The sequence below is a fragment of the Anopheles bellator genome, chromosome 2 (assembly GCF_943735745.2).
Source record: "Anopheles bellator chromosome 2, idAnoBellAS_SP24_06.2, whole genome shotgun sequence".
Lineage (NCBI taxonomy): Eukaryota > Metazoa > Arthropoda > Insecta > Diptera > Culicidae > Anopheles > Anopheles bellator.
The window spans coordinates 47,237,868-47,263,743 of NC_071286.1; the positions used below are offsets into that span (position 1 = coordinate 47,237,868).

At 38.9% G+C, this 25,876-nt stretch overlaps 4 protein-coding genes across 7 annotated transcripts in view; all 4 read right to left on the reverse strand.

Annotated features, from left to right (window-relative positions):
* Positions 1–676: 676 nt before the first annotated feature.
* Positions 677–4,171, reverse strand: LOC131209284 (ubiquitin-associated domain-containing protein 1). Of its 2 annotated transcripts, none has more exons than XM_058202316.1 (8): positions 3,631–4,171; positions 3,046–3,338; positions 2,806–2,966; positions 2,517–2,722; positions 2,124–2,436; positions 1,875–2,039; positions 1,657–1,795; positions 677–1,572 (listed from the first exon to the last, which is right to left on the reverse strand). In XM_058202316.1, exons 1-8 carry the CDS (start codon positions 3,936–3,938, stop codon positions 1,406–1,408), a joined length of 1,752 nt encoding a protein of 583 aa, XP_058058299.1. In that variant the 5' UTR covers positions 3,939–4,171; the 3' UTR covers positions 677–1,405. The 2 variants fall into 2 exon arrangements, with proteins under 2 accessions (XP_058058299.1, XP_058058298.1); XM_058202315.1 differs by having other exon boundaries at positions 2,806–2,969.
* Positions 4,172–4,671: 500 nt separating this feature from the next.
* Positions 4,672–6,292, reverse strand: LOC131212444 (small ribosomal subunit protein eS8). The gene is made up of 4 exons (XM_058206310.1): positions 6,241–6,292; positions 5,846–5,952; positions 5,346–5,745; positions 4,672–5,024 (listed from the first exon to the last, which is right to left on the reverse strand). The coding sequence occupies exons 1-4, from the start codon at positions 6,242–6,244 to the stop codon at positions 4,915–4,917; spliced, it is 621 nt and encodes a 206-aa protein (XP_058062293.1). The 5' UTR covers positions 6,245–6,292; the 3' UTR covers positions 4,672–4,914.
* Positions 6,293–6,707: 415 nt separating this feature from the next.
* LOC131210822 (uncharacterized) lies at positions 6,708–7,893 on the reverse strand. Of its 2 annotated transcripts, none has more exons than XM_058204113.1 (2): positions 7,639–7,893; positions 6,708–7,538 (listed from the first exon to the last, which is right to left on the reverse strand). In XM_058204113.1, exons 1-2 carry the CDS (start codon positions 7,649–7,651, stop codon positions 6,784–6,786), a joined length of 768 nt encoding a protein of 255 aa, XP_058060096.1. In that variant the 5' UTR covers positions 7,652–7,893; the 3' UTR covers positions 6,708–6,783. The 2 variants fall into 2 exon arrangements, with proteins under 2 accessions (XP_058060096.1, XP_058060097.1); XM_058204114.1 differs by having other exon boundaries at positions 7,611–7,893.
* Positions 7,894–8,524: 631 nt separating this feature from the next.
* Positions 8,525–25,876, reverse strand: part of LOC131209974 (tyrosine-protein phosphatase corkscrew) — a 31,472-nt gene continuing 14,120 nt past the window's right edge. Inside the window, exons 1-9 of one of the 2 annotated variants that reach the window (XM_058203151.1) lie at positions 23,706–24,704; positions 17,705–17,867; positions 15,994–16,321; positions 13,751–14,091; positions 13,162–13,644; positions 12,989–13,079; positions 12,734–12,923; positions 10,869–10,933; positions 8,525–10,800 (exon numbers count right to left, since the gene is read on the reverse strand). In XM_058203151.1, coding sequence (XP_058059134.1) covers positions 10,736–10,800; positions 10,869–10,933; positions 12,734–12,923; positions 12,989–13,079; positions 13,162–13,644; positions 13,751–14,091; positions 15,994–16,321; positions 17,705–17,867; positions 23,706–24,211 — 2,232 coding nt within the window. In that variant the 5' untranslated portion in view covers positions 24,212–24,704 and the 3' untranslated portion in view covers positions 8,525–10,735. Of the gene's footprint in view, positions 10,801–10,868; positions 10,934–12,733; positions 12,924–12,988; positions 13,080–13,161; positions 13,645–13,750; positions 14,092–15,993; positions 16,322–17,704; positions 17,868–23,705; positions 24,705–25,876 lie in introns of those variants that run through there. The other variant, XM_058203152.1, reaches the window with a different exon arrangement.

Below are 25,876 nucleotides of genomic sequence, written 5' to 3' on the forward strand. Positions count from 1 at the left end.
GTTATATTCATTCCGGTCGACCAGGCTCGAGAGTACAATCGCCTGTCCCCACAATGGTTCGTTTGTACTTTGGATTGTCGTTAATTTTACTGAAAAAAATACTAATTAGTTGTAATATCACTCTAAGCCAAACTGTGTTTTCGTCGTGTGGTCTTGATCTTGTCCAATTGTGAAGTGTGCTGATTATACCAGGTAAATGTGTTACATGTTGGAAACAATATAGAAAACTCGGAATCTTGTCGTACTTCTAGAGATTACAAATCTTTTAAAAATCATGCTTCAACATCAACCAACTCCTTATCACTGCAACGCTGTTAGAGAAAATGAAGAAATGTTAACGATAATCCCTTTCATACTTAAATCACAGCCACAGCCTTTCGACCAGCTTCGAATTCAAAGCACAAATTATTTTATATTGTGTACAAATCGTAACAAAATTGAGATGCACTTAAAAAATCAAACATTGTAGGCAAATTACAAAGCGATCATGCTTCAACTTCGTGGAAGTTTCAAAAACAACGGTACCACAAAAGGAGTTTTCAAATCATTTTAATCAGAATTTAAAAGTCATGAAGTTTTGGAACTTTGAACGATTGTCTATGAAATGTTAATAAGAACGGTCTTTTCATGATTGACGATCCAGTTTATTAAAATCAATTTTATACATATTTATTCTTTCATTTTTTCCTACATTCGTTGACTAGTGGTTTAGATTTTTGGTGGTACTGCATAGAATGAATGTTACAGATTTAGTAACTTTACACTACGTTAATCACAAATCTTCGTTGAACTCCGTGAAATATCAATTATATTGTCTGTATATATTTCTCTTTGGGGTCCGTAACTTGCTCGATTACCAATATTTTCCGTGGCCATTAATACTCAAAATGATCTGCTAGTTGAAGACCAACCTATGCATTCTTATTTCAATTTCTTTAACCTTTTGTACGAACGATACAAATCTACTCAAATAAACGCGTTCACTGACTTGTTTGTTCAACTCTCGAAAGTACTGCATCTAGAGGCCAAATGGTAAAATACTCTGTTCGCTAAGCCTTGGAGTTACGTTGGATTTCATACTTCACTTCACTGCTGAAGCCCAAAACACCATCACGGTTTGAAGTCTACCTTTTTAGCCACAATAACAATATTTGAACTTGGATTTAGTTGTAGAAGCCTAGCCAGTAACATTACTATCGAAAGACTATCGGTACATCTATAATTTTGTTTATCCTCACTGCATTCCGCGAAGAGCTGACTTGTTCTTGTTTCTTCTACTGTTCTATCTTTTCTTGTTTCTTCTTATTTTCTTGTTCTTTCTACTGAAGTTAAATTTCTCATAAAAAGCACCAATATCGAGACGCTGGAGGCCAAGGCCACGTGCAATATTGTGGATAATTGTGGTTTATCGTTGGCTGAAGCTATTTTGCGGTGCGTTGCTGTATTGATTGATAGCAAGTATGTGTTTCTCCTCATGGTATGTACGTAGGATGTGCCCCAGTACCGAGGAAGTATCGTTGTCGCTAAGCCACATGGTCATTGTTGAGGAGTTTTCTAACATTGTGATCAGTGCTGAAACAGAGCATAAAGCATAGACCAGGTAACACCGAGTGAAATTCAACGAAAAAAACATTCCCAAGCGACCGCAAAACTCACCAATAAACATTTTTGGATTTCCTAAGCTAACTTGTACTTGTGGTGATTCCATTAGAACACGTAAAATAGGGGACTCCATCGGCAGCCCATCGTTTAAACCCTGTACACTTTTCGCCCGATTTCCCAGCAACCACTCACACTGTAATATAAATGTGGAAAAAAAATACTATAAGTAAAACTATTTGCATGTGCCCTGTGGATAATGTGGCTCAGCTTACCGCGGCGGTCTGATTGTTGTGTGTTGCAATTAAAGCTTCTCGAACGCTCTCTTCCTCAAAACCCATTTCCATCATGGTGGCGAGCAAATCTGATGCCGGAACAACGCTTTTCTCTGAATACAACCGCACAATCTCCAACAGCGTCACGATGTTATCTCGCTTGGTCTACGAAAACAAATATATAAATTAATTCCATCCACATCATCAGCGTTTGGACCGGTTCTGTGCGCATTGTTATTCAAAACCCACCTTGAAAGGATACTTTTCTTTAGAACCACCTATTTCACCTTCGCTGTCTCCATCAAAAGCGTCTTCATCGCGTTCTTCAGGTTCATCGATAGAATCTCTGATCGAGGATGATGTCGATAGGGATCTACTTTCGTTGCTGGTGTCTGAGTTTTTTCCGTTGTTACTATTGCCAGATTCCTGCGTGCCCACTGGTAAGTGAGTTTGGTTTGTTGTAGTTGAAGTCGATGCACATGAAGCGCTCTTATCACAGTTAAAAAGCTTTGCTGAACTATCGTTCTGGATGAGCCAGTCTAGAGCCGCTGGAAAGACATTTCTGTTTGCAAGCCAGATATATGCAGAACTTTAAACAACATTCTTTGCAAGTAGCGGTCATATTTTACCACGCTCACTTACTTGGTAATTTGCAAGGCTTGATTTATCTTATCCAGGGAAAATCCCATCTCCAGTAGCGTTTCTATTGAACTAATTTGATGGCGTTTTCTGTTTATGAGACGTTGTTGGAACAACGCAATTAGCTTTTCCGCGCATGTTCCAGTTCCTAGTATGTATGCCGATGCTTTCGAAAGTGATATAATAATACGCCGGAGATCTTGTTGAAGCTGAAAAACAATAAAATTAAAAAAGTGAAGTTGTTTTGTTAAGTCATTGTGTTTATAATTATTAATATTAATTTAACACTTACTTCATCCGCTTGTACCATGCCAAGATTAAAATTCACCGATGCCTGATTAATTCGCGATAGAGGAATGTGTCGCGTAGCAGCTAAAATATCTGCAACTGAAGGTCCCTTCGTAATATCCTCGACGTGAGGCTTGTCAATACGTTTAGCAATTAACAGAAACTCTTCTAAAAAAACGCAACCAGCATTGATTTTTTGTTAAAACTGTAACGTTTACCTGATCATTATTTTCAAGGAACTTACCGTCGTCATGCACGTAAAGTAACAGATCGTCGTCGCGGAAAATTCGTTTGTTGTGGGATCGTATCAGCCGATAGCGGTCGGCTAGCTTGTCAAGATCCGATGAAAAGTGTGGCATCGTAAAGGCATTGCTGGCGAACTTCTCCAGGCCGTGCATTTTCAACTGGCGTCCATTTAGAACACGACTAACATCCACATTGACCATGCCTCCCCGAGGGCTTATAATCCTTAACGTAATCTGCTGCTCAGCTCCTTGCTCGGCTTTGGTTTCCCCATTCGCTCCGTCTGGTGAAGGTCTGTAACATAAAGACGAATTCAAAGACGTTATAGCTAGCAATAAAATATTCCTTTTCCGCAAGACCGCTTTCTCGACAAACTTTTTTCTCGTTACGTTAGCAAGAGCTTACAATGATCGGAAGCATGGGAACTCCGAATTGGCTTGTAGAAGCTGTGATGCAAAGTGTTCCGCGTTCCCGGCAAACTTCTAATTTCACACCATCGCCTACTCACCTAGGAGTGGTTTGGATTTTGAGAAAGCCCATCCAGCGCCTAAATGCTTCCATTTTCTTTGTAATCGAGTCAACTCACCGCGTTCGCCACGATGTCCCGCCACTCCCACTGTTTGATGTCGATGGTTGCTGAGATTGCTGTGCTATTTGTGTCCCTATGACTCGTTGTCCATAGCGATGATTTCGGAGGCCGTGAAGACGGCCGTGGCCAGGTGATCCGCTGGTGGCGGGAGGAGTTCCTGACGAAGGTTCACTTGAAGGGGCACCCGAGCTGGATGAAGCAGAACTACAGCTTGAAGTACAATCGCCGGGAGCGCGTGGCTGCTTGCGCGACTGCTGCCAACGGGCACGTCTCTCGGCAAACTTTTCTCTCATCCATGGTATCATACTGTACGTATTACCGACTTCGCCGGAACGCTTCCCACAACCAATAACAGCGCCCGGGCTGATTATTTACAGACGCCAGGATGTTGATCACGTTGTACCAGCCGCATTCACGAAAGAGTAAGATCAGGGCTGCATTGATGGTGGACCGCAAAGAAAATTCGATAGGCCCACGAACACTTTCGTTCAGCCCACTATTCTAACAAATGAGGTACATTGAGAGACTACGCGCTTCTTTACATTATATTAGTTTCACTTTATGAGACTGTTCTAGGTTTATGTTTTTCACTTGCCTATGAATGCGATTTTCTTTATTTTCTAAGCGCTCCATTTGACAATAGACAATTTGACATAGTGATTGACCCGGTGAAAAAGGTACCATAAACACAACACCCAGTAAAACTTCGTTAGTCCTTCACCAATTACCATTCTATGACCGTTAATTACACGGGAGAACCTCCTGGTGGCACTCCCCTGTCCCACTGGTCGGGGTTTCTGTGGTAAGGCAGGAGAACCAATGTACCGTTGTGTACCGGAATGTACCAGTTGTGTTACTTGTGCCATAAATCATTGTATCTTTTCTTATAGTTGTGCATTAGAAATTACTTTCTAGAAGTGAATATCAAGTTGGTTTTGGTTGTTGGCTAAATCAGATTGCCTTGCAGAACGCACTGGCACTCACATCACAGCAAATGGTCGACCATCATAACATAAAAATATCTTTCACGAGAAAACAGCTTCACATAGTTTGTTTTGTGTAGTTTTATTACTTCCTCAAATCAAGGTGTTGCTTTTTATCAGCACATTCGGGTGTTCCTTTACATTAGGTTTCTATCTGTCGAAGTTTCCGGCATATGCATCGAAGAGGAACAGATCCTACAAACACATTATCCTCTCTACGCACCTGATGGTGTTTGCGTAGGAAAGTGTCGAAGGTGGTGGCCAGCAATTTTCGCACCTTTTATGCTGAAGTGAAAGCTTACTTGGACTTCTTGTTTTTGATCTTCTTAAGGTAAAACTCCAATTCCTTGCCTTCAAGAATGTAACCATCAGCTCGTCCGCACTGTCCGGGTCGTGAAGCAATGGCGGCTGAAAATGAAAATATGAACTTTAGTCGCAAACCAAAATCATTCACCACAGCATTAGTTTAGAATTCTTGTGAATTTAGCTATTCGTGTCGCACTCACTAACAGCGGATGAAGCGATAAATCAGTGTAACTATGACAAGAACGGGTCATTCCTCACTGGTGGGATAGGCAGCTCAAAACGAACATACCAACCAACAAAATCCACGCCAAAGCAATGGACGTGAGTCTCAACTTTAATATCATCATTTCAACATTTCAACCAAGCTGTACAGAAAGGTCACACACGTCCGGCTACGGCGGAATTGTCGACAGCAATACTTACCAAGCAGACGACCCGAATTGAACTGTTCTTCAAGGGCAGAATCCAGCTTGGCGGTTTTTTGGCGCTTGACGAACTTCTTCATCGTACGCTTACTGCGCTTCTTGCTCAACACGTCCTCTTCGCCCGCCTTTAATTCCCGCTTCTTGCCCAGCGGGAGCAGGTAGTGGCTTTCGTACCACTGGCGGAAAGGAGCCGCATCGATAACGATGATAGCATTCTTCACCAGCGTTTTCGTGCGGATGAGCTCATTGTTCGATGCGTTGTACACAACATCGATGATACGACACTTTCGGGCCATACCCTCCGAAGCCCAGGCAAAGTTACCAGCATCCAAGCGCAGCGCGCGGAATTTCCTGTTCCCGCCACGAGTTCTCACGAAGTGGACCCGAGTTGCACCAATCTGTAAACATAACGATCAAGATATTAAACTCCTTTCCTGCAAACGGTTGATGTTGGGCACGTGAATTGAAAGGTTCCTCGCACGAAAAACACGTACTTACTTTGGTGTTAGCCGCTGGGCGTCCCAACTCATACTTCCTCTTCTTACGGATAGCGGCCTTCTTACCACCAGTGGCTCGCCTCTTGTGATAGCTATCACGGCTGATACCTGCAACAGATCGTATGATAAATGGCTTTTTCAACCTTTACCACCGGCATCGCAGATGCCGAGTCGCATCGCATTGACAAAGCTTCGCCATCAACACCAATACATCGGAAAACGTGGACTGCTGCAACTCTGCCAATAGCGTGAAATATTTACGTTTGCAGCAATATACATTCACGTCATAAGTCACACAGTGGATTGCAACTAGGTGGCAATAGATTCAACCATTTTCCGATGCATTTTCACTAGCTTTTTCAGCGAATTTAGACAAACAAGAATGAGCCGACTTACCCATTTTGAAGTGTTGAATGGGAAAGAGAGAGCTTTACCGGAAGAGCGATTGTGGCAGACTCGGATTTTGACGTTTAGCAGTTTCGCTCGTTCCCGTGTGACAAATATGCGCTGCTGCCAACATTATGAAGATACTCGGCCATAGAATTCAAAACATTCAAAAACGCAATGCGGTCGGTGTAATCTGTTTGAAGTTACCGTTTCTGTTCGATTTGTGTTTTTTTATGTAGCTGATTTCTTCGTGTGCACATTTAAATTCGGCTCGATTCAAGCTAAACACTTCCTAGTTGCATTATTTATTCTAGTTGAAGTTCTGTGTTAATCAAGATACATTATTTTTTCAATCATTTAGTTTATAAGCATTTTTTTCAAAATATACCAATTTGAAAGATTCGACCAGGTAAGGTATCCGATAAGTTCATTATATTACATTACAGCATTACATTTACATTACATTACATAGCATTACATTTTATTTTCCGAAACAAAAGATGTTTAATTTCCTATTTCCTGTTGCAAGCCTAAGCGTGCCTGTTCGTGTGCCTAAGCAAGTTGGAAGTCCCCTGTATTGGTTTCTTCATTTTTTCTAGGCTTCTTTGAAGTGGAAGCTACATTACTGTTTTCCAATTTGTTTTCCATCGAATTACTGGTAGAAATCTGATTAGCTATTGGTTGTTGCCGCTCCTCGGATCTTTCGTAGGAACGCCGAAACGTGCGCAGGCTGGCTATTAAATTTTGCTTGTTCACCAACTCTGTGTTCATCAGTTTTGTGATAATGTATTTTACGAGTTGCACCAACAACTGAAACTCGCGCATCGCTTCTTGGCGTTTTATTGCTAGCTCGTCTTTAGTTGGATTCGATACCTCGACACTCTGCGTCGTTTTCCGCTGTTTTGATAGGTTTCGGCGAATTGTGCTGTGTTCGCGTTCAGAGTTTTTGCTGATTTTTTGCACCATACCTTCTTGGTTTTTGATTTGCTCTTTAGTAATGGCTGCACTCGGATTGTCAGATAGAAGCTCCTCCTCATAATGGTGAACAATATCCATTAACGATTTAATCTGAAGCTCCACGTACGAACGGTCGCCCTCTTCGTCCGGAATATCAAAAATGCGTCTAAGTGTGGCATCAGACACAGGCAACAAGGGTGGTGGCTTGAGATTCTTCACAATAATATTGGGCGCTACAACTAGGTGCTTCAATGAGTTGCAGTGTAAGCCATTTTGATCGTAAATCTCAAATCCCATCGTCTCGAATGCTCTTTGGGTTAAATCCAGCACAGCGTCGTTCATGTTGTGTACTATAATACAAAATAATGTTGCACAGAGATGAGCACAATGGAAAAGTATACTATAAAGAAAATGAAACGCACCAGTGCAAACTTGCGCTGAAACACTTACCGTATTCAGACATCCTTAGGATGCAGTACCGATAAGTTTACAGATAATTGCAGTTTACAGCGTCTAAAATCTTTCGAATTTGAACGAATTATAACTTACAACGCAAAATGTTCTACGCCTCAAAGCGAACATTCCAGATGCACAACAAATCCCACACACCGTTCTTGGTGTTGAATGAATTCTGTGATAATTTTTTTTAGAAAATCTTTAGAAATTTGTTGACCTGTTTGTTAAAGCCAATCCCATTTCGTTGGTTGGTAATTTCATTGTTTTGATGCTAGGAAATTGACGCAGTTGTCAATTGAATTTTATTTAGCTGTCAACTGGAAAAGGCCTATTGGCTACGCTTCAAATAGAACCTCGTAGAAATACAATAAATGTACTGTAAAATAGTAAGAAAAACGAGAATGATAAATAGTAAGTAAGGCATTACAAAACGTATAACAAAGCTCTTAAATTTAATGTCATTTGAATTGAGTAAAAGAAATCCATAAAACACATTAAAAAACTCCAGAATCGTAGGTGATAAAAACAATCGGTTATTGGCCCAGGAAATACATAAGCTGCTCGGTGTTATAGCTCGGTGTTACAGATTATACACAGACGTTATATTATACACAGTCATCGTAAATTGTTTGTTAATTATACGAACGAAAACGAATACATTTTTGGTGTGTAAATAGCATTATACAGTGGCTTGTAGCATGGATTTTCGGATTTTCGGTTAAAAAGCGAAAAAAGAAGAGGTTACAGTGTCGAGGAAATAGCTTTTAAATGGCATCGTATGCCTCCGCCTTCGTCTAGACCGTCCATTACACAGCACACGAACATACGAACATACGAACGAGAAAGAATAAATTTTTTAAATAACTTTTATTGTGTAACTATGTTCCTAATTTCCTGTTTATCTGTTCTACCACAATTTTCCCTTTATAAATGTTCGCCAACATTGTCAACACAGATTTACACACAGTACAGGTTCACAATATTCGCTTTCAAATAACTTATATCATTTTATCTTCAACCGAACAAGAGAAAGTAGACGACAAAGATAATCTTTATGAGGACTATTTTAAATTAAACAGATATTAACTGTTCGATCCTATGACCTTTCCTAGGACAAATCTCTCAATTGCTGATTCTATTAACCTTTACATCACATTCTTTTTAATCTTATTCTCAAGATCAATATGTCAACGTGTTCTTTTTATTCGTTTCCAAAATAGTGTGTTTTGCATGGTTTTAAATAATTTGTTTGCCTACTTTCGTCGTAAGGCTGCCAAAGGTGAACCTTCAGATAGGATTAGATGAATGTTTTTGGTAATTTTTCTCTTAATTTCATAATTATAACTAAAGTTAACAACAAAAACACTCACTGGGTGTAGGCTTCAACCTAAACCATTGGAAACGGAAGTAACATGTAATCGAAGTTTCAAGCACAACATAGCCCATGCTTGCGCTTGCTTGAATGAATAAATTGAAGAGGTAAAACGTAGCGATAGTAAAAGTAATAATAACATGATTGAGAAAATTAATATGTTAAACATATTTAAAACAATGTAGTACTTAAAAGTACCTTGAAATTCCCTTTCTGATACAAGCAACAGTACAAAAAAAGCTGAACTCATGATCCGTTGATCGTTACTTTTAAATTAGCACTGTTAAATATACTCTTATCACTATGTTGAACAAAACCGTAATATCGAAACACTGCAACATGTTGAAACTGAAAATTATACGAAATGGTACAGAGTGCATACTTTGTCAAACATTGTATTCAAAACATTGTCTTCATGGTTCACTTCTTAGAAAACGGTGCTGCATCTCTCTCTCTGAGCCTGGTCCTAGCGTTAGGTCAATTATTTTTCTTGTACCTTTAAACAGTATTGTTCTTTGATCTGTTCACGCCTATTAAGTATTCCGTGAAGGTCACTGGAAATATTTTAAATAGCGACCACAATCTTTTGTATAATATTCCAGACACGCTTCTTCACACAATTAATTACTAGTATACAAAAATAATTACTTCTTGTTTACAGTTTCTATTTGTTTTGTTGTCTTTAATTTCAAACATGAGATGCTCACTTGAAGACTACGGACTTTCGTTACAATTCTTTATACTATTCTATTCAATTGGATTTGCTTGGTATTGGCCATCGTATAATTTGTTCTTGTTCCAGCTGATTCATTTTCTGTTTTATCCCAACATAGTTAAACCACACTTTAGTTTGTTTAGCAATCGATTACTAATAAGCGTTACACATCTATGCACATTGATAGTAATGCTTTAACATCTCATACGAAGGGATTTCTGGCGTTTTAGTTTGCTTAACACGTGAGGCGATGTTGATTCACAAATACGGAGTTTTACAATCTGTATTTTATTTACCGACACTGGTAATCACAATTAAAGCTTGTAACACATTTATTTCTGCTTTTCATTTCGATTGTATTTTTCTTTATGCCCATCAATTCTGGCACATATTAGGATTAGGCTTAACGTTTCATATATGTTTAATGTTTTATATTTTATGGACAGTTTGTTACAGAAGGCGAAATAAGAATAAGAGCAAACAAAACAGCATTAATATGAAACAAACTACCATTACGATTATTTCCTTCTTTATTTGCAGTTGCGCGCATTCTACAAAATCTATGATTGCTGGGTTTGAAACCAATTTGCTTAACGACATCTTCGAACTTCTGGGAAGTTGCTGGTGCTTTTGATCTGATGTGTTAGCTTGATTTGTTTCATTACTTCTATGTTTTTTCTTTAAATTTGTAAAGCGTGTAATAGAAAACAAACACGGAATTTGAATAATAACAAGAGCAGAGTAGCAGAAGAATGTGCGCACTGTGATCATTTTGTTTTCGTAACAAATATATCTCCACATTCACACTTATTATGTCAAGCTGTAATTGATAAGAATAATATTGGAGTTTTAGTTCAAACTGAACGGAAGAAAAGTCGTCAAAGCATTGAGAAAAACTTATTCGGCCGTACACAACCAAGAACGTAAAAGAATTAGGAAGAAATTTCACATTTTATGTTCACTTTTTCACAGTTTATGCCTTATAGTTTCTAAAAATCCATTTGTCATGATTTCCTCGGTGGTGTCGGCGGTGGTGCACGTACAATTTCTTTGGGAATGTTCTCATATACTGAAAGAGAACAAGAACAAACACAAACGTAAATAGTATAGTAAAAACCTGACAGTATTCATTCATACCTGATAATGAGTTATTTAAATCATTCACAGCCCGTGGCAGTGGCAACTGTGAATCAGATGTCGATCTGTAAGGAAAGGAAGCCATTTAATATACTATGTTGAAAGTTTTTATAAATATGTTTATTATATAAATAAGCGGACAACTAACATAAGTTAGTACTACGAAATAACATAAAACAAATTGCCATGTTTAATTTGATAAAAATTCAATCAATGTGTTCGAGGCACAAATCAAACGGTGCGGATTAATCATTTATATGAAAGATGAAAAACGCATAAACGTGAAAATCATTTAATTAACAACACCTATAGATCTTTACTACGACCATACCTATAAAATATCTCGTCCTCTATGGGTTTCATATAAAATGTCTCGCTCTCTATGGGTTTCATATAAAACCTAATAGAATGGTTGTGCTGCATTCGATTGTTCTGTGAATCTTGCTTGGTATTTAAAGTTAATGTCGAAAGTGATGAAAGAAGTTGTGTTCGTTGCAGATCATTCGAGTCACATGCATATCTGCGTAGAGAACATGAATATGGTCTTTATAATAAAAACTCAATCGTTGAACATCTTTTTCCAAACCAATTTTATCAACATTTTTTGCTTCCGTTATTTATGGAAATTTGGAAATTTCAATGAAACATTCCAAGTAGAGCAATTAGTTCAATCGATATACCACCGGTGCAACGTGTTCTATAACATCCAGCGGTTATAGCTATCAAATGTATACAAAGAAAAGTAAAGAGAAACGCTTAATCGAAAACGCCATAGTATTAAAAATATTTAAAATAAAAGATGGTTGAACGGTTAATAAAATATACGATAGTAGTATTCTAGCAAAAAATATAATAAATCAATTTAAATCCAATTGTTAAAATGATATGTAGATAAAAAGAGTATAAAGTTGAAACATTTTCGGATAACAAAGCATTGTAACATTATGGAGGGGGTAATGCTGTTTTTGGAAATAAGAAATAAATCAAATAATATACAGGCGTTTTACTATACTCTATATGATGGTTGATAGTATCATATTCTTTCCTAGTAGATAATGGTAATTACGATTAGTTTCATTTCTAATAGCTAATGGATTTTATCTTTTCCAATTGCCAGTTTTTGCTTTATGTGGCATTTGTTGAACTTTTTATTGAATGCTGATTAACATCGACTGGTTGTAGTTTTCGCTACAAAGTATTAATTGTATTCACGCGCTAATGAATTTAATTGCTTTTGTAATTTTGCAAGTGTCACAAGCGTCACCAATACGCATCACAAAAGAAAGTATTTTGTTTTTCATGTAAATTATAAATTTGGTAATGCATTCTTACAGAATCGAATATTGTAACGTTAAGATACAAGGCTGTTAAATAATTGCAGTAAAGTAATATCACAACGACGTAAAAGTCCTACAAACACTCACTGGCATGTAAATTATTTACAATACAAATTTTTATGTTATTTTTTCATGATTCGTTTTCTGTTAAAACTCTTTTCTTTACATCAGAAAGAGAAAGTAGGGGAAAAGAGAAAAAGCGAAGGAGAGAAAAAACAGAGCAAAAATTAAAAAAAAAGAGCGATAGAACAAAAGGAGAGAAATGGAAAAATTGTAGCATGAAGTAAAATTTTCAAGGCCATTTACATTCGAAGTACTTTCGATAAATTTGCGTTCAGAGAACATATAATATGCCCGTTTAGAGAAAAATATGTATCATGAAAGTACATAACGAATATCGCAATTCTGAAGACACAATAACTCATATAAAAGTACTGCTGGATTGTTTTGGTGTTTGTGCATTAGGAATACATTATGAACTATGAACTATTGTTCGTAGCGGGCTAAACATAAATTTCGTCGACGTACTTAATATTGGTGTATTCGCGACCGACTTGCAAGCTTTGTTGCTCGGCTTGCTTCCGCTGAAGTAACGTCTGGATGTAGTGTTGAACGGCAAAGTACACGAATTTATACTGGGCTTCCGTTTGAACCATTCCAGACCTCTGTGATCGCACCATCTGGATTGTTCGTTGAATATCGATCTCACATTCATGCCCTGCAAGGAAGCAGCAATTTTTTTGTACACTTATTTTCCTGACTCCATGCCCGACTTTTGCTCACCTTGGCGCAGAATTTGATCCAAAATCATATCGATCACAATAAACGTACCGGTTCGCCCGATGCCGGCTGAGCAATGCACGCATATTGGACCCTGCAGATGAAAGGAATGAGGAATGAGTATTGGGTGAGGGGTTTGTAAATTTTATCGCTGTGCGGTCTCTGTTAGTACTTACGGGCAAGAGTCCTTCAAGCTGCAACTGAGCCTGGCGAGTGTTAACATCTTGCAAAAAATTTAACACACAACCTGGGTCCCCTGGGACTCCATGATCGGGCCACACTTGGAAGTGATACTGGTAGATCTTCCGCTCATCTTGGCCACGCCACGACAGCAGAAACTCCCGCAAAGTGTAATCCGCTGTGCTCGTCTCACTTAAGCAACGAACACGCGCGTTACCCCAGTCCTTGTTTTGCTGCGGATCGGGCCAGTATTTTTCGCACTTCTTTTTGCCCCGCTCCATCTCTTTGGTCGTCATAACGATTACGCGCGTATTCTCCTGCCAAATCATGTTCCAGAAGTCCTGTATCGTGTTCGCCAGGCAGCCTTGCGTGGCGATGTACGTTTTGAACAGATCCTTTTCGTCCCTTTTGTGAGGCGAATGCTGCTGTTGCAACTGCATTCGCGATGTTATCGATTCATTCCGCTTATGTTTCACACCCTACGGCGAAAATGAAAACGGATAAAATACGTTCATTGCAGGCGCATCATTAAGTGTTAAACAATTTATGATAGTCTGATTGATATAAGTTTAGGGATATCATTACCTCATTGGTGACCTTTAATGAGCACTGAGCACAAGGTTTATTCAAAAGCTGACAGCTGGAACAATTCTTTGTAGGCTGCATTAAACCTGCGCCATAGCTAGAAGTGTTCCCGTTGTTCAAGGCGGTACCGTTGGAGGAGTTATTGTTAGTTGATGAATTTAACTGCATTCCTGCAATGCTGCCATTGTTTACTAAGCCGCTAGACTGCGATAGATTTTCAGATGACGAGCTCATATCATTCTGCTCCGCCTCCGTCGGCTGACGTATGTAGTTCGCATTGATGTAGTCTGCGCCTGCAATCAAGCTGTCGACATCTTTCAACTTCACCCTCGTGTGGTCAACTGCCAGAAAAATAAGGCAATCAGTGAAACTCATTAGAATACTGCCAACTGGTTAACTGTTTACTTCTATTCGCCACGAGTCAAAGACAAAAAGTTTTTGTCTATGAGTTTTTCGAAGAAACCCCTTTTGAGAACGTAAATCGTTAAGGGGATTCATATCATAGCCAGACACGATTATACATACACCGGAAACGATATGATAGACAATGTCGCACTAACAACAGGTCTGTATTTCTCTCGTTTGACAGTCTGTTGCATTGCATGGAAAATCGTATTGTGCTTTCGTGATTGTGTTTTGATTCAATTCAAATACGTTGCTGTCCTCTTCTACTTTAAATATGCAAACTATTAAAAGTAATCCAAAAAAGTTAACACAGACAATAGATCATAAAAGTATCTTCTAGCAGAAATACAAAAAAAAGTAAATTATATAATTATGATGATTGATTCCAAGCCACGAAAACCAAGTTCGTGGTGTCGAATTGTCCGACGACTCTACTTGTTTTAGATTCTCATCTGCATGAAAAACGCTGCATATAAGGGAGTCACTTCAGCTGTCGTCCAAGGTTGGCATGTGATGTCCATTATTCGAATTGTCTCGTTCATTGCAATAGATTTAAAACTTATTTACAACACTTCAGATGGCCGTTTTGCATGCTTACATGCTTGTGCAAATTTGCTTGTCTCGTCACACCGCAAAGCGACTAGACGATGCTATATTTCGGTGAATTATCGGACAATCCGATAATCGGAAGAACGTTTTTTTCTGCAACCATTTTCAAATTTCCACGTGTCTCTGCTCGGGGGTTTGTTTTGAGGTCCGATGTAGAGGTTTTATCTGATAATGCAACCTGAGGTGTGTAGTGTTTATCTAACAGTGAAAATAAAATGATTATCCATGTCCATCCAATCGATTACTTTTCAATGAAATCTTTCAATAAAGAATGACCGTATGACCTGTCGCAACTATATTGCGGAAGGTCATGGTGAACTACACACAGACTGAAGAGACGCTAAAATTTTTCAATTGATGCTCAATTGAAACTGTTCATTTTTTAGTTGTTCCCTTTTCTCGTGACATCCTGTGATATAGGGTAATATTTTATCTTTCATTCGCGTATACAACCCATAGACAATTATTCTGATTTGTGTATACGCCAAGTGGAAATGATGTCCTTGAACTTTTGTGACGCTCGAGATATTGGCAAGCACACGTGGAAAATTGAGAACTAATCAACTACGGCAGAGAAAAAAAATAACACAGCAAACATCGTTATCCGCCGTAAGTCGCAATTTACGCTAAACTTGTTCAGGACCGTTGTGTCATTTTGTTATGTTATGTTATAACGAAGATAATGATAATGATTGTTTCTTGATGTGATTTAGATTCCTTGTTGTAATAATCATTCAAATAGAGATTACTACTTGAACTCAATCGAGATATTAACATGTCTAGTTTAATGGACGGTATATATAGGCTTGGGTGAAGATGAGTGTACGAACTATGGCCACTGAAAAGAAGTTTAGCTAACACGAAAGCTGGCATATCGCACGTGAAGACGCTTTGGAAATGTCAGTACTTCGTTTTCTCTTGGATACAAATGCTATGGTCCTGGTTTCAATTCCCAGTGAATAGTGTAGCGTAGGATCTTGACCATATTAATAGTCAAATAGTATGTATGGGCAAGATGCTACATCTCCGCACTTTTCGTTCATCTCGTCTTTCTGCACTTTAGGGAGGGCGTTCGTCGAGTATCGGAATTTAGAGCCGAGCTGGAGTTTTCGTTGAGATTCTTAAATTATTCGATTATTTTAAAATATGTTACAAAATGCACACAGCCTTACTACACAACGCTTTTTAGAACTAACCAATGAATCTTCTTCTCGCCCAAGTATACTTACATGGTAATATGTTCTTATATCTATTCTTGGCACGGTTCTCGTTTCGTTGACCTTCGCGGCGCGAAAATGTGTACCGGCACTCCTGCTGCTGTAGAGATTCAAATTCCTCCCAAAAACCACCCTTGCCGTACGACTGGCCTCCATTTTCACGCTGCAACTGCTCGACTCGGTCGTTGATGCCTGCCGCCGTAATGCGCGTCGCATTGAACGGTTGTCGCAGATGGACTACGGTGCCGCAGGTCTCTACCATCGGATTACGCTTGTAGTACTCGATCAGGTCGCACAAGGTCGCAAACTTTTGCCCCCCACCGACATCGTACATTTTTTCCTGCAATGATATCAGAGTACGAAAGAGATGACGATAGTACTCGCTCGCTCTGCATTTAGTGTCTCCGTTGAACCTTCGTTGTGCTACGAAGACGATAAAATCAGGACTTTAGTTCCGCAAACATTGAGGTGAAAGAAGAAGACACCTCAAGGGACTTTACGAGACGGCTTAACGAATGGATATATGCCCATGACGGTTGCTGCCACTAGCTTCAGAACCCTGCAACTATTGCATCCCGGAAGTTTTAACCGTAGAACGTACATCATCGGAGTTTCTTTCCGGCACACATAAAGTAGAAGCTGAGAAAGTTTCCATACCGATGCAATGAACATGTACTGCTGTCAAGGCGCTCCACGGCAAATCGCCTGTAAATGGTTCTATTACGAGTATTTCGAAGGTTATTGTCGCGGTAGGCGACCGTCTACTCCTTAAGTGACTTAGCCATGTTCTGTGATTAGCGCGTTGCACTCTCCAGCGCGAATTGATTCAAAGTAATTTTGTGTGAAGTATATAAGTTATAGACATTTTTATCCCTCAGGCTTGAAAATGATATGAAGAAAGAAACAAAAAATTATCCAGTCTTTAATGAGGGTTTGCCGTAAATGAAATTGTTAAATCGAACTTTAACTTTAACTTGCTCTGATAATTTACGTTCGCCACATAAAACCAGTACATTCTTTTCTGACATTCAATTTCTTGTCGCGAGTTTTGTCGTCTTACCTTCAGTTTAATTTATCATAACATCAGCAAATCGATGTGGATCTACAATGCATAAGTTGTCGATGCACAAGCCTGCGAGTCCGATTGCTCTCCCATAGGAGGACAACGGATGTTAAACTGATGGTTTAAAAACAAAGAAAGTTCTTCCCATGAGGAATGAAAGAAGCGTCATGCTCGGAGTCTCTTAAATGATAGTAACAATAACTGTCGATGAGCTACAGTACAGAAGTTATCGCTTAGGAACCAAACGCCACGTAAAATGAACCGACGACTGCCGTCATGACTGTGAGTAGAGGTAAACAGCAAAAACGGCTCCAGTGTCGTTTAACGTTCGCCACTGCAAGCCGGCTCAAATCGCTGCCAACACAGTGTAAAACCTTCGGCCCATCCATGTTGGGAAACTGGAAGAAGGGCGACTTTACTCATCCGCCACCTCTAACCACTGTGTGCCAGACTCGCCTTTCGTCGTCACTACTTTTCCGTCCCCGTGTTATGCGTCAGTTGTGCCGACCGTTAGTTTGAAGGTCATTAAGCCGTCGCGACGTATTGGTGGAGGAGTATTAACATAAAAGCCGTCTGTTCGTGAAGGAAGCGAAGCCTTTTTTAACTCACTGTACCTCGTGTAGAATGAATACTTATGAAACCTAAGAAACGTATACTTACATGCCATCGGATCATGACGTGCGTCACTTTATCGTCGGCCCGGACCGAAAGGACAAAATCACTCAACTTGCTTTGAGATTCTCGAACTAGGAACGAGCCATTCTTGCCACGTTCCAGAATAAGCTTTTCCGCCTCTTTTGCGGACAGATTACCATGGAACCATCTGTAAAAGCAAAGGAAAAAAGAACAGTTTTAAAAAAACTCCAAAACTCCAAATCTCAACGATTAAAGAATTTCAAAAGAGAAAATATCTCTCATCAGAAGTAAAAGAGTAAAGGAACACAAAAATTGCCACTCACTATTGCACTGTGTCGTTTGTAAACAATCGATTCCTCCTAGGCAACGTGTTGTGGTATTTAAATTTCAAATGACATTTTATGACGTTTTTCTATTAATTAACTTAATCTCTACTTAAAAGACTTAACTTGTCACGAAATTGCCCTTCTTTCAAAGGGTTCAAGTTCAAGAGTGCTGCCGCATTATTGATTAAACAAACTATTTTCACGGAATTTGCATCACTTTTCAAATCTACACCAAACTAAACGGTGGCTCGTTGACATTGCTTCTGTGAATGCAAGGGACCAACAGGCCAGATACTCGTAAAAGATGAGTTTGATCGGACCTTGCCAATTCACTATCGACGGTCATAAAACTTTAAAAACTGAGGGTTTTAGTTCTATTATCCAGAAACAGATAAATTATCTATGCCCAATCCGAATTTTTGGCCTTCCATGTTGCGAATATTTCGAGAATTCATCTGTCAAAGTCGAAAGAATGATAAAAATTACGCTTTGAAACCAACTTTTATCAGCTACTTTAACGCGATCGTTAGCACAGTTCTGCAACGGTAATTATACATCATTCGAAAGGTCACGAATCCTTCTTTCATATAAAATTATAAAATGTTTACGATTGGCATTGCTAGTACATTTTTATCGGAAATTAGTATAGAAAATTACGAAAAAAATACAGTTTTTCAACTTTGGTAATGCAGCAAAAAAAAGTTTCGCGTTGTGTCGCCTAAACGAGGCACTACAATAAAATTTTAGGTAATTTTAAACTATTTCCAGTAAGTTTTGCATCCATCCCGATCCGCTCCTGACTGCTAAGCTTATTTTAAGAAAACAATTGCTTATGCAAGGAGGCGCCTGGTCTCTATGTAGTCTATGGAATGGCCATACAAAACATATTGCCTTTATGCCTTTTCTATTATTTAGAAACACGGTCGCCCCGTCCTTGGGTTGATTTTGCGTTAAACACTTCTATTACTGCACTGCTTAGACACGGGAAAATAAAACTGTTCCAATTACAAAACACTTGCTTTGCGGCCTCTTTGAACGGGTTAACGAGTCCAGTGTCGGCTACGAATTCTAAATTCTATAACGCTGCACAAGCCACACAACGAACCGAAAATACTTAATCCGTATTTGACCGTACTTAACGTCGTCGAATATATTAGCAACAGCACGTCAATAAGAGGCCGAGGACGAAATACCGTGAATCTGAGTGCAAACCGTTCTGTTTTACTGCGTTCAACGCGGAATCTGCACGAAATCGCTCTGCGAAGCGATAAAACGACCACCTTTAAACCGGAACCGGAAAACACGTCCGAATACTTTAACCAAAAAACGTAAAACGTAAACTTTACGCCAAAGAGTAAACCGAGAGATGGTTCAAATTTGATTTCTGAGTTTACTGACCAATTGACTTCGAACCTGACTTTGAATTTTCGAATCTAACTCTCTCTATATTTCCCTGCGTTCTCGGTCTCTGAATTCACCTTAACATCGAATAACATCGAACGATGCGCATTCTTGTAGCGCTGCTTTCGGTGTCATGGAGAAAAAGCGATCATAAAGATCTTTTAATAGGGAGGATTTTAGTTATATTTCCCTATATTTTCTATACTAGATTCAAATTACGCAACATTTCATGTTGCGTAGATTCCGAGCATTCATCTGTCAAAATCGAAAGAGTTATGAAAATGATTCTTTAAAATTTCCTTTAAAAATCTCTGTTTAAATTAATCTTCAACGAATATATAGATTTTTTTATCGCGAATGTTTTTTAAAGATCTTTTTAAAAGATTCTTTTATCAAAACGTAAATGACGATATCACCGATTGATCATGTATTTAGTCAAGTATATCGATTTAAGTATGGATTCGACACGAACGAGACATTCGTGTTGCGTGTTCGTGTTGAACAGCATCAAAAGCTTACCGCTAAAGCTTTTTGAAACTCAGCGTTCCAGACATAGCTTTGAGTTAGATGATTTATTTATTGATTTTTTTATTTATAAATTTTTTTTTTCTTAATTTTTTTAATTTTTTTATTTCTTTGTTTACTTATTTGTTATTATTATTATTATTATTATTATTATTATTATTATTATTATTATTATTATTATTATTATTAGAACTGTTGTAGGGACACGGATGATCTGCAGACCAGCCACGTATTACGTGATAAATTTGTGGTATGATAAATTACACAAAATTGTGATATTGTGCGCATAGCGTGGCGAGAGCTCTTGGACACAATATTCAATATTCAATTTGAAAGCAATAAACCAATCTCTAGGATAGCAGCATTTGACACGAAACGGAACCATAGGACCAACGGAACGGAACGAACGGTTGTATTGCCCATCGCAATTTGGTATCAATTTACTGTTTATGATGCCTTTTCTTCAAATAAAACAATGAATGCAAGATTGCAACCTATTAGCTAAAAAAATCACTACCTACTATGAATGATTGTTAAATTGTTGTGTGCATCATTTCCTCTCATTCTTTGTCAAACTTGAGCACTCGTTTTGAATATGGCCGGTGCCCACCTGTCATGTCGCGAACCACATTTAGTTATTGCCATAGCAAGTGTAAGGACATGTTATTTGCTGATCACTTTTCATTTGCTGATCATTTGCCTTTAAAAGTTAAAGAAAAAACTTTGAATTTGATTTAGTATGCTACCGTAAAAGCGCTTTCCAATGGAACACATTGCGCACATGTGCTTGGGCAAGAGCAATATATAAGGGTTCGCTTGCGTAATTTACCAGTTTGCTAGTACAGTTTTTTTGTCGAAGCCAGTGGGTTGTGGCGCTCTCGTATAGTGACAGAGTGACAAATACACAGGCACAGCACATGTGAATGTCACACGGATGATACGGCTCCCTGGACTGTGTAAACCGTGTGCAGCGTTACCCAATCAATCAACAACGTGCCACTGGTGTGTTATACCCTTTTTCCCAATTCTGGAATACTTATCGTCTACCAGCAGGTTCCGAGAGGTTGGTAGTCCAAGTTCCACATAATGGTGTAAGTAGAAAACAAACTGTGACTAAAAAAGTCTAAGTATACTAAAAAAAAGTATTTGTTCACATAATAATGCTGTTATTCAGTGACCATTTTCACATTTGACGGGCTGTCTGTGAAATCATTTAACTAGTTCTAACTCAAACCAGAATTAGTTGGGCTATTCTTAATTAAACTACAGTTTAACTCTGTTTCAACAGTAATAATAACGAGAGCAGTTCAAACATACACATTTTTCTACTTTGCTGGATATTTTAAACACCAAGAGAACACGTGATGAATCAATATGTAAATGCGACGTGAGTAATAGTTCAAGTGACATCATAAGACTATTAATTTGTCACGTGGAATCCACGAACGACGTACAACAACAAATATATAGCAGTAAGTCGTTGATATAACCTGTTGCTCATTATTGAGCACAGGGGCTGAAGCTCACCTTCATGTTCGGTTGTGGAAATACTGAAATAAATACAAACTACAGCTTCCTCACATATAGTTGGTTGGTATTGTTGGCGGTGGGTCAGATGGTTACGAAATAAAGTCAATGAATAATATGTTATTGGCTTTGTTTACGGAATTACAATGATTCTACGTTTTATCCTTGTTTATCGCCTTTAAACAAAGGGTTCTAATGATTTACCCCATCATACCTAACACCTATACACTCAAGTAATCTAGTTTTCGCCTGGACAACCACAAACAACTGAACCGGTTCTACAAATTTGCACACCAACACTAAATTCTTGACTCTTCCATCTAACCTCCGTCTGCGCTTTACGCCTCTAACATCATTTCTTGTAAGTCGGTTGACTTCTACTTTGGCAAGGTATTCACTAAACATTTGTTCAGCAGCTTTCGGTTGATCTTAATAATCGCCATATCCATCCAATCATTTCTCATCTGTATAGTCGTTTAAATCGATCGGGAAACGAGAATAGAGGCCTGAGCAAATATTGTTCTTGCCGTTAGGTATCCCATCGGTATCGCGTGTCGACTGGGCATAGGCTCATACACCATAGGTTTTTTCTGAACATCATCAGTACAAAAAAAACTGGCTACAACGATCAATGTTTTTAAAAGAGCAATATATTACTTTAAATAGTGTTTCGGTGCATCAGTAAACAGTTTCCTCCGTCGTTTCAAAGAAAGTGAGGCTCATTCTGAAGGTGTTTATCATCTACCGTAAGTGTCCACTGCGCAATTCGCTGTCTATCTTTTGGTCGTGTCGTGATAGTACACTTGGTCCCACTTTGAATAGTTGGCATATATTGTTGGTATAACAAAATGGTATTACACTGACAGCATGTCATTAACTACTTGGAGTACCCGCATATTATAACCATTTAATTGTAATGACGTGTGATAAATGTCGATTCTAAAAATAGGTTTACTTTTGTAAAAATATAGCCCTTGATGACCAATCCATGCAAGATTAGACTAGCAAACGGTGTTGTTCTTTGCTGTAAGGAATATTACTGCACGCTCTATTGCATACTACATCACGTTCGTGGGAATACCATTATGGGGAGGCAACGGTTTGATTATCTCAATATATATTTTGATATTATTTCATTGGTTAGAACTATCATTAACTATTAGATAGAGATAGAGATTGTCATTAACTTGAAGTACAACTTGACATTCAATTTGTTGTACTGTCACGGTTTTTAACATAATTTTATCAGTGTCGTGGACAAATCTTCAGCGAATATGAAATAAATAACGTTAAATAATGAATCACGTCCCTGTAACTCATGAACATGTTACTTTGATTATATGTTACAAGTGGCATGACGACGAATCTATCTCACTTTTGGGAGGTTATTGAAAGTTTAATCTAGAAGTTGAGACTCATTTAAAGGGAGTCAACTTCCTAATTCGTAGCCATCTCACACAATAAGTGCGCTTGCTTGTAAATTGCAATTACGTTTAACACTGTGTTGATCAGATGTAAGTTTTTACAAATGAAATGCAGTATGTAAGCTTAGAAAGCTACTAAAGGCTTAACAAGATTTCACTGCACTGAAATTAACAGAAAACCCACCCAAAGTTTGTAAAAACAATCGGAATCTCAGAATCCAGCCAAGCACAAACGATAGCGTTATTGTGCTTGTCGATGTTTGGTTTTATTTACGAGAACGCTGCTGAAACAGCATACAAGTATGACGTATGGAAATATCCAAAATATTCTCCGTAGTCAGAAATAGTAGCAGCTACACAGCAAACAACCACAACCTGTGCACCGCCTACAACGCCTACAGCTTTTACGCAGCAAATGCCATCCGGGCAACTGAAGGTGTAATATTTGTCCAATAACTTCACCACTTCTCATCCGATGGTCACAGCTATGTATAACGCGGTACCACAACGGGGTCGAGGATAGTGGAAACGGTTGGATAAAGGGAAAAAAACACAAATAAATGTCGATCGTAACGACCGGAACGTAACAACGTCCCGCAAAACCACCGTTGGCGATGATTTCTTTAGGTTTTTGTGAAAAATCTTTTCCTTGAAGAACGATCACTGTATTCAAATACTTCCAGTATGCCGTGGCGAGTGGTACCACCCGTTTGTTATACGTTACTTGGTTACTTTTTCCCGTAAGCTTAAACGTCCTTTTAATCGACACATTTTTAAAGTACCAGTCACCATCAATTGAGATATAGAAATGTTTATACTAACGGATAGAAGAGCAGTGCACTCCGCAGTTCCGCTATGGCGGTGGAGATAATAATTTGCGCAACGGGCATCACTAGTAGGCTTGTATCAAACGCTGGAGGCAACTGAGCAGGTGTGTCTGCGTTCGTCATTTCACCAGACTCCTCATACGTGGGCGTCGTAATGGCCGAGTCATGTTGCTGTTCCTCGTGCAACTCGTGCTCCATTTGTTCCTCCTGTAGGCGTAACTGATGCAGTTCCTGCCTTTCCTGCAGCTGAGCCTGCAGTTCATCTTCTTGATCAATCTCTTCAAGGATACCACTGTCTGCTGAGGATATACTAGAAAAGCGTCGCCGAAAGCCCTTTCGCCCAGCGCGAGAGAACAGGCTAGATCCCTTGTGTCCGGGAAGAACATGATGTTGATCTCTTTGCTGTTGTCGAATCACTTCGGCCGGTGAAGACGATCTTCTCTTCAAATAATCAACCGTTCCAATGGTGTTCGTCAATTTCAGTACATACTTTTTCAACATTTTTTCTACTATTTTGAGTGCACTATTGTTCGAATTTTGTACTGCAATTCGGTATCCGTTACTGTTCTAAATCACTTCACTGCTCCTTTACGACATACGTTTTTTCAAGAATTTGTCTCGGTGTTGTTTCTACTTCTTTAACACGGGAGGAATCAAGGGCCTCTTCAGAACCGACCGCGCTTTCTTTTCTAGTAGCAGATACGAGACGAGGTGCTCGAAGATAAATCCACCGCTCATTTTCACACAATAGTTTCACACTCCGCGTGCCTGAACTAAACAATCCAATGATAAGCTATTGTTTCTGTACTTTGCTGAACATATGTTTAATTGTAACTTCTAGAAATCAATATCAATTTGCTTCGTATCAGAGGCACAGCAAACGCGGCTGTTGAACACAGATGGTTGAAAGATGTTTCCTTTCCACAGAAATGATCAAAAATTGCTCCGAGTTGACTGCGATCGGTCGCCTCGACTTCGAGATGCTTTTGGTTACTGAATTTGATCGGCACTAAGCGGATCGCCGTCGATCGCCTGTCATTTAAAACAACCGAGGACAGCTAACCGGCTTGCAGTCTGGTGTTGGTGAGGTTCGCAGACTGGAGATGAAGACTCTGTTAGCTGCCCATGGACGCATGGACGGAAGCCTCTCACAAGCACACAGCAAACCGTTGTATGATGGGCAGCATCGTGAGGGGATTTTGAGCTCGGGGCGCCATCAGACTGCGCCACACGTCATGCGTTGTAGGCACAATTTTGTAATCTCACTATGAAACAGGTGTACTATGGGTGCGAGCGACGGAAATAACCCATACCAGCCCAAGTGAAAAAGGCGTTGAGAGTTCAATTAGTAGAGCATAGGGCGAGATCAACCATCATAAGCCGGTGTAATTTTGAATGAGAAAAACAAACAAATATAAAACAACTCACGGACCCTATTATTGGCGCATACTTCTAATGCCTTGCTAGTGTAGAAAAGTCGAGACTCTCCATTGGGAACCACCGGCATCCGATGCATCTCGGTCCTCATGTGATACATGAAAGATTGGCGACAAAATAGCAGTTTACAGAAGCTATTTGAGCTTTTATGGTGTTGTTCATATGCTATATTTTCAACGGCCAAAGAAGGAAAGAAAAAGAAATACAAGTAAATTGGAACTTCACTTATACAAAATTCATTAAGAATAAAACATTCGAAGCTGCTAAAAATCCTTTCAGGCTACCTTCAAGCACATTGATTACTTCCTATATGAAGAGTGTCAAAGCAAAGAAAGCTATTTTCAGTCGAATTGAAAGTACCAAACAATGTATGGTGAATCATCATGTTCATCATCACAATGTTGCCCACAAAACTGGTTTTGTTGATTCAACATCAAACAACAAAACAACTAAACTCTTTATCCTAAACTGTGTGATAGAGTCCTTCCTGTTGATATCATTGAATAATTTATTGCGTTCCCATACATTCAAAGAAATTTAAATATGTGTCGACATTGAACTTGGAATTGGTTTATGGCGCAGGTGACTTAATATTGACGATAATATTCATAGTGGTAGTGGTCATACATTTTATTCATCCCTCTGTCCCGGTTTTTTCCATTTTTCCAATAAGATGAAAATAAAATATCACGTTGCAAATTCACTTTTTGTGCAAATAAGAGCATTTTT

Coding starts and splice junctions, on each gene's coding strand:
- LOC131209284 (XM_058202315.1), bottom strand. CDS start 3,938: ATGATACCATGGATGAGAGAAAAGTTTGCCGAGAGACGTGCCCGTTGG. Junction 1,796..1,874: donor ACAACAATCAGACCGCCGCG/GTAAGCTGAGCC, acceptor TTTATATTACAG/TGTGAGTGGTTGCTGGGAAA. Junction 1,573..1,656: donor AAATCCAAAAATGTTTATTG/GTGAGTTTTGCG, acceptor GCTCTGTTTCAG/CACTGATCACAATGTTAGAA.
- LOC131212444 (XM_058206310.1), bottom strand. Junction 5,746..5,845: donor GCCCAGCGGCTAACACCAAA/GTAAGTACGTGT, acceptor TTATGTTTACAG/ATTGGTGCAACTCGGGTCCA. Junction 5,025..5,345: donor CAATTCGGGTCGTCTGCTTG/GTAAGTATTGCT, acceptor TTTCATTTTCAG/CCGCCATTGCTTCACGACCC.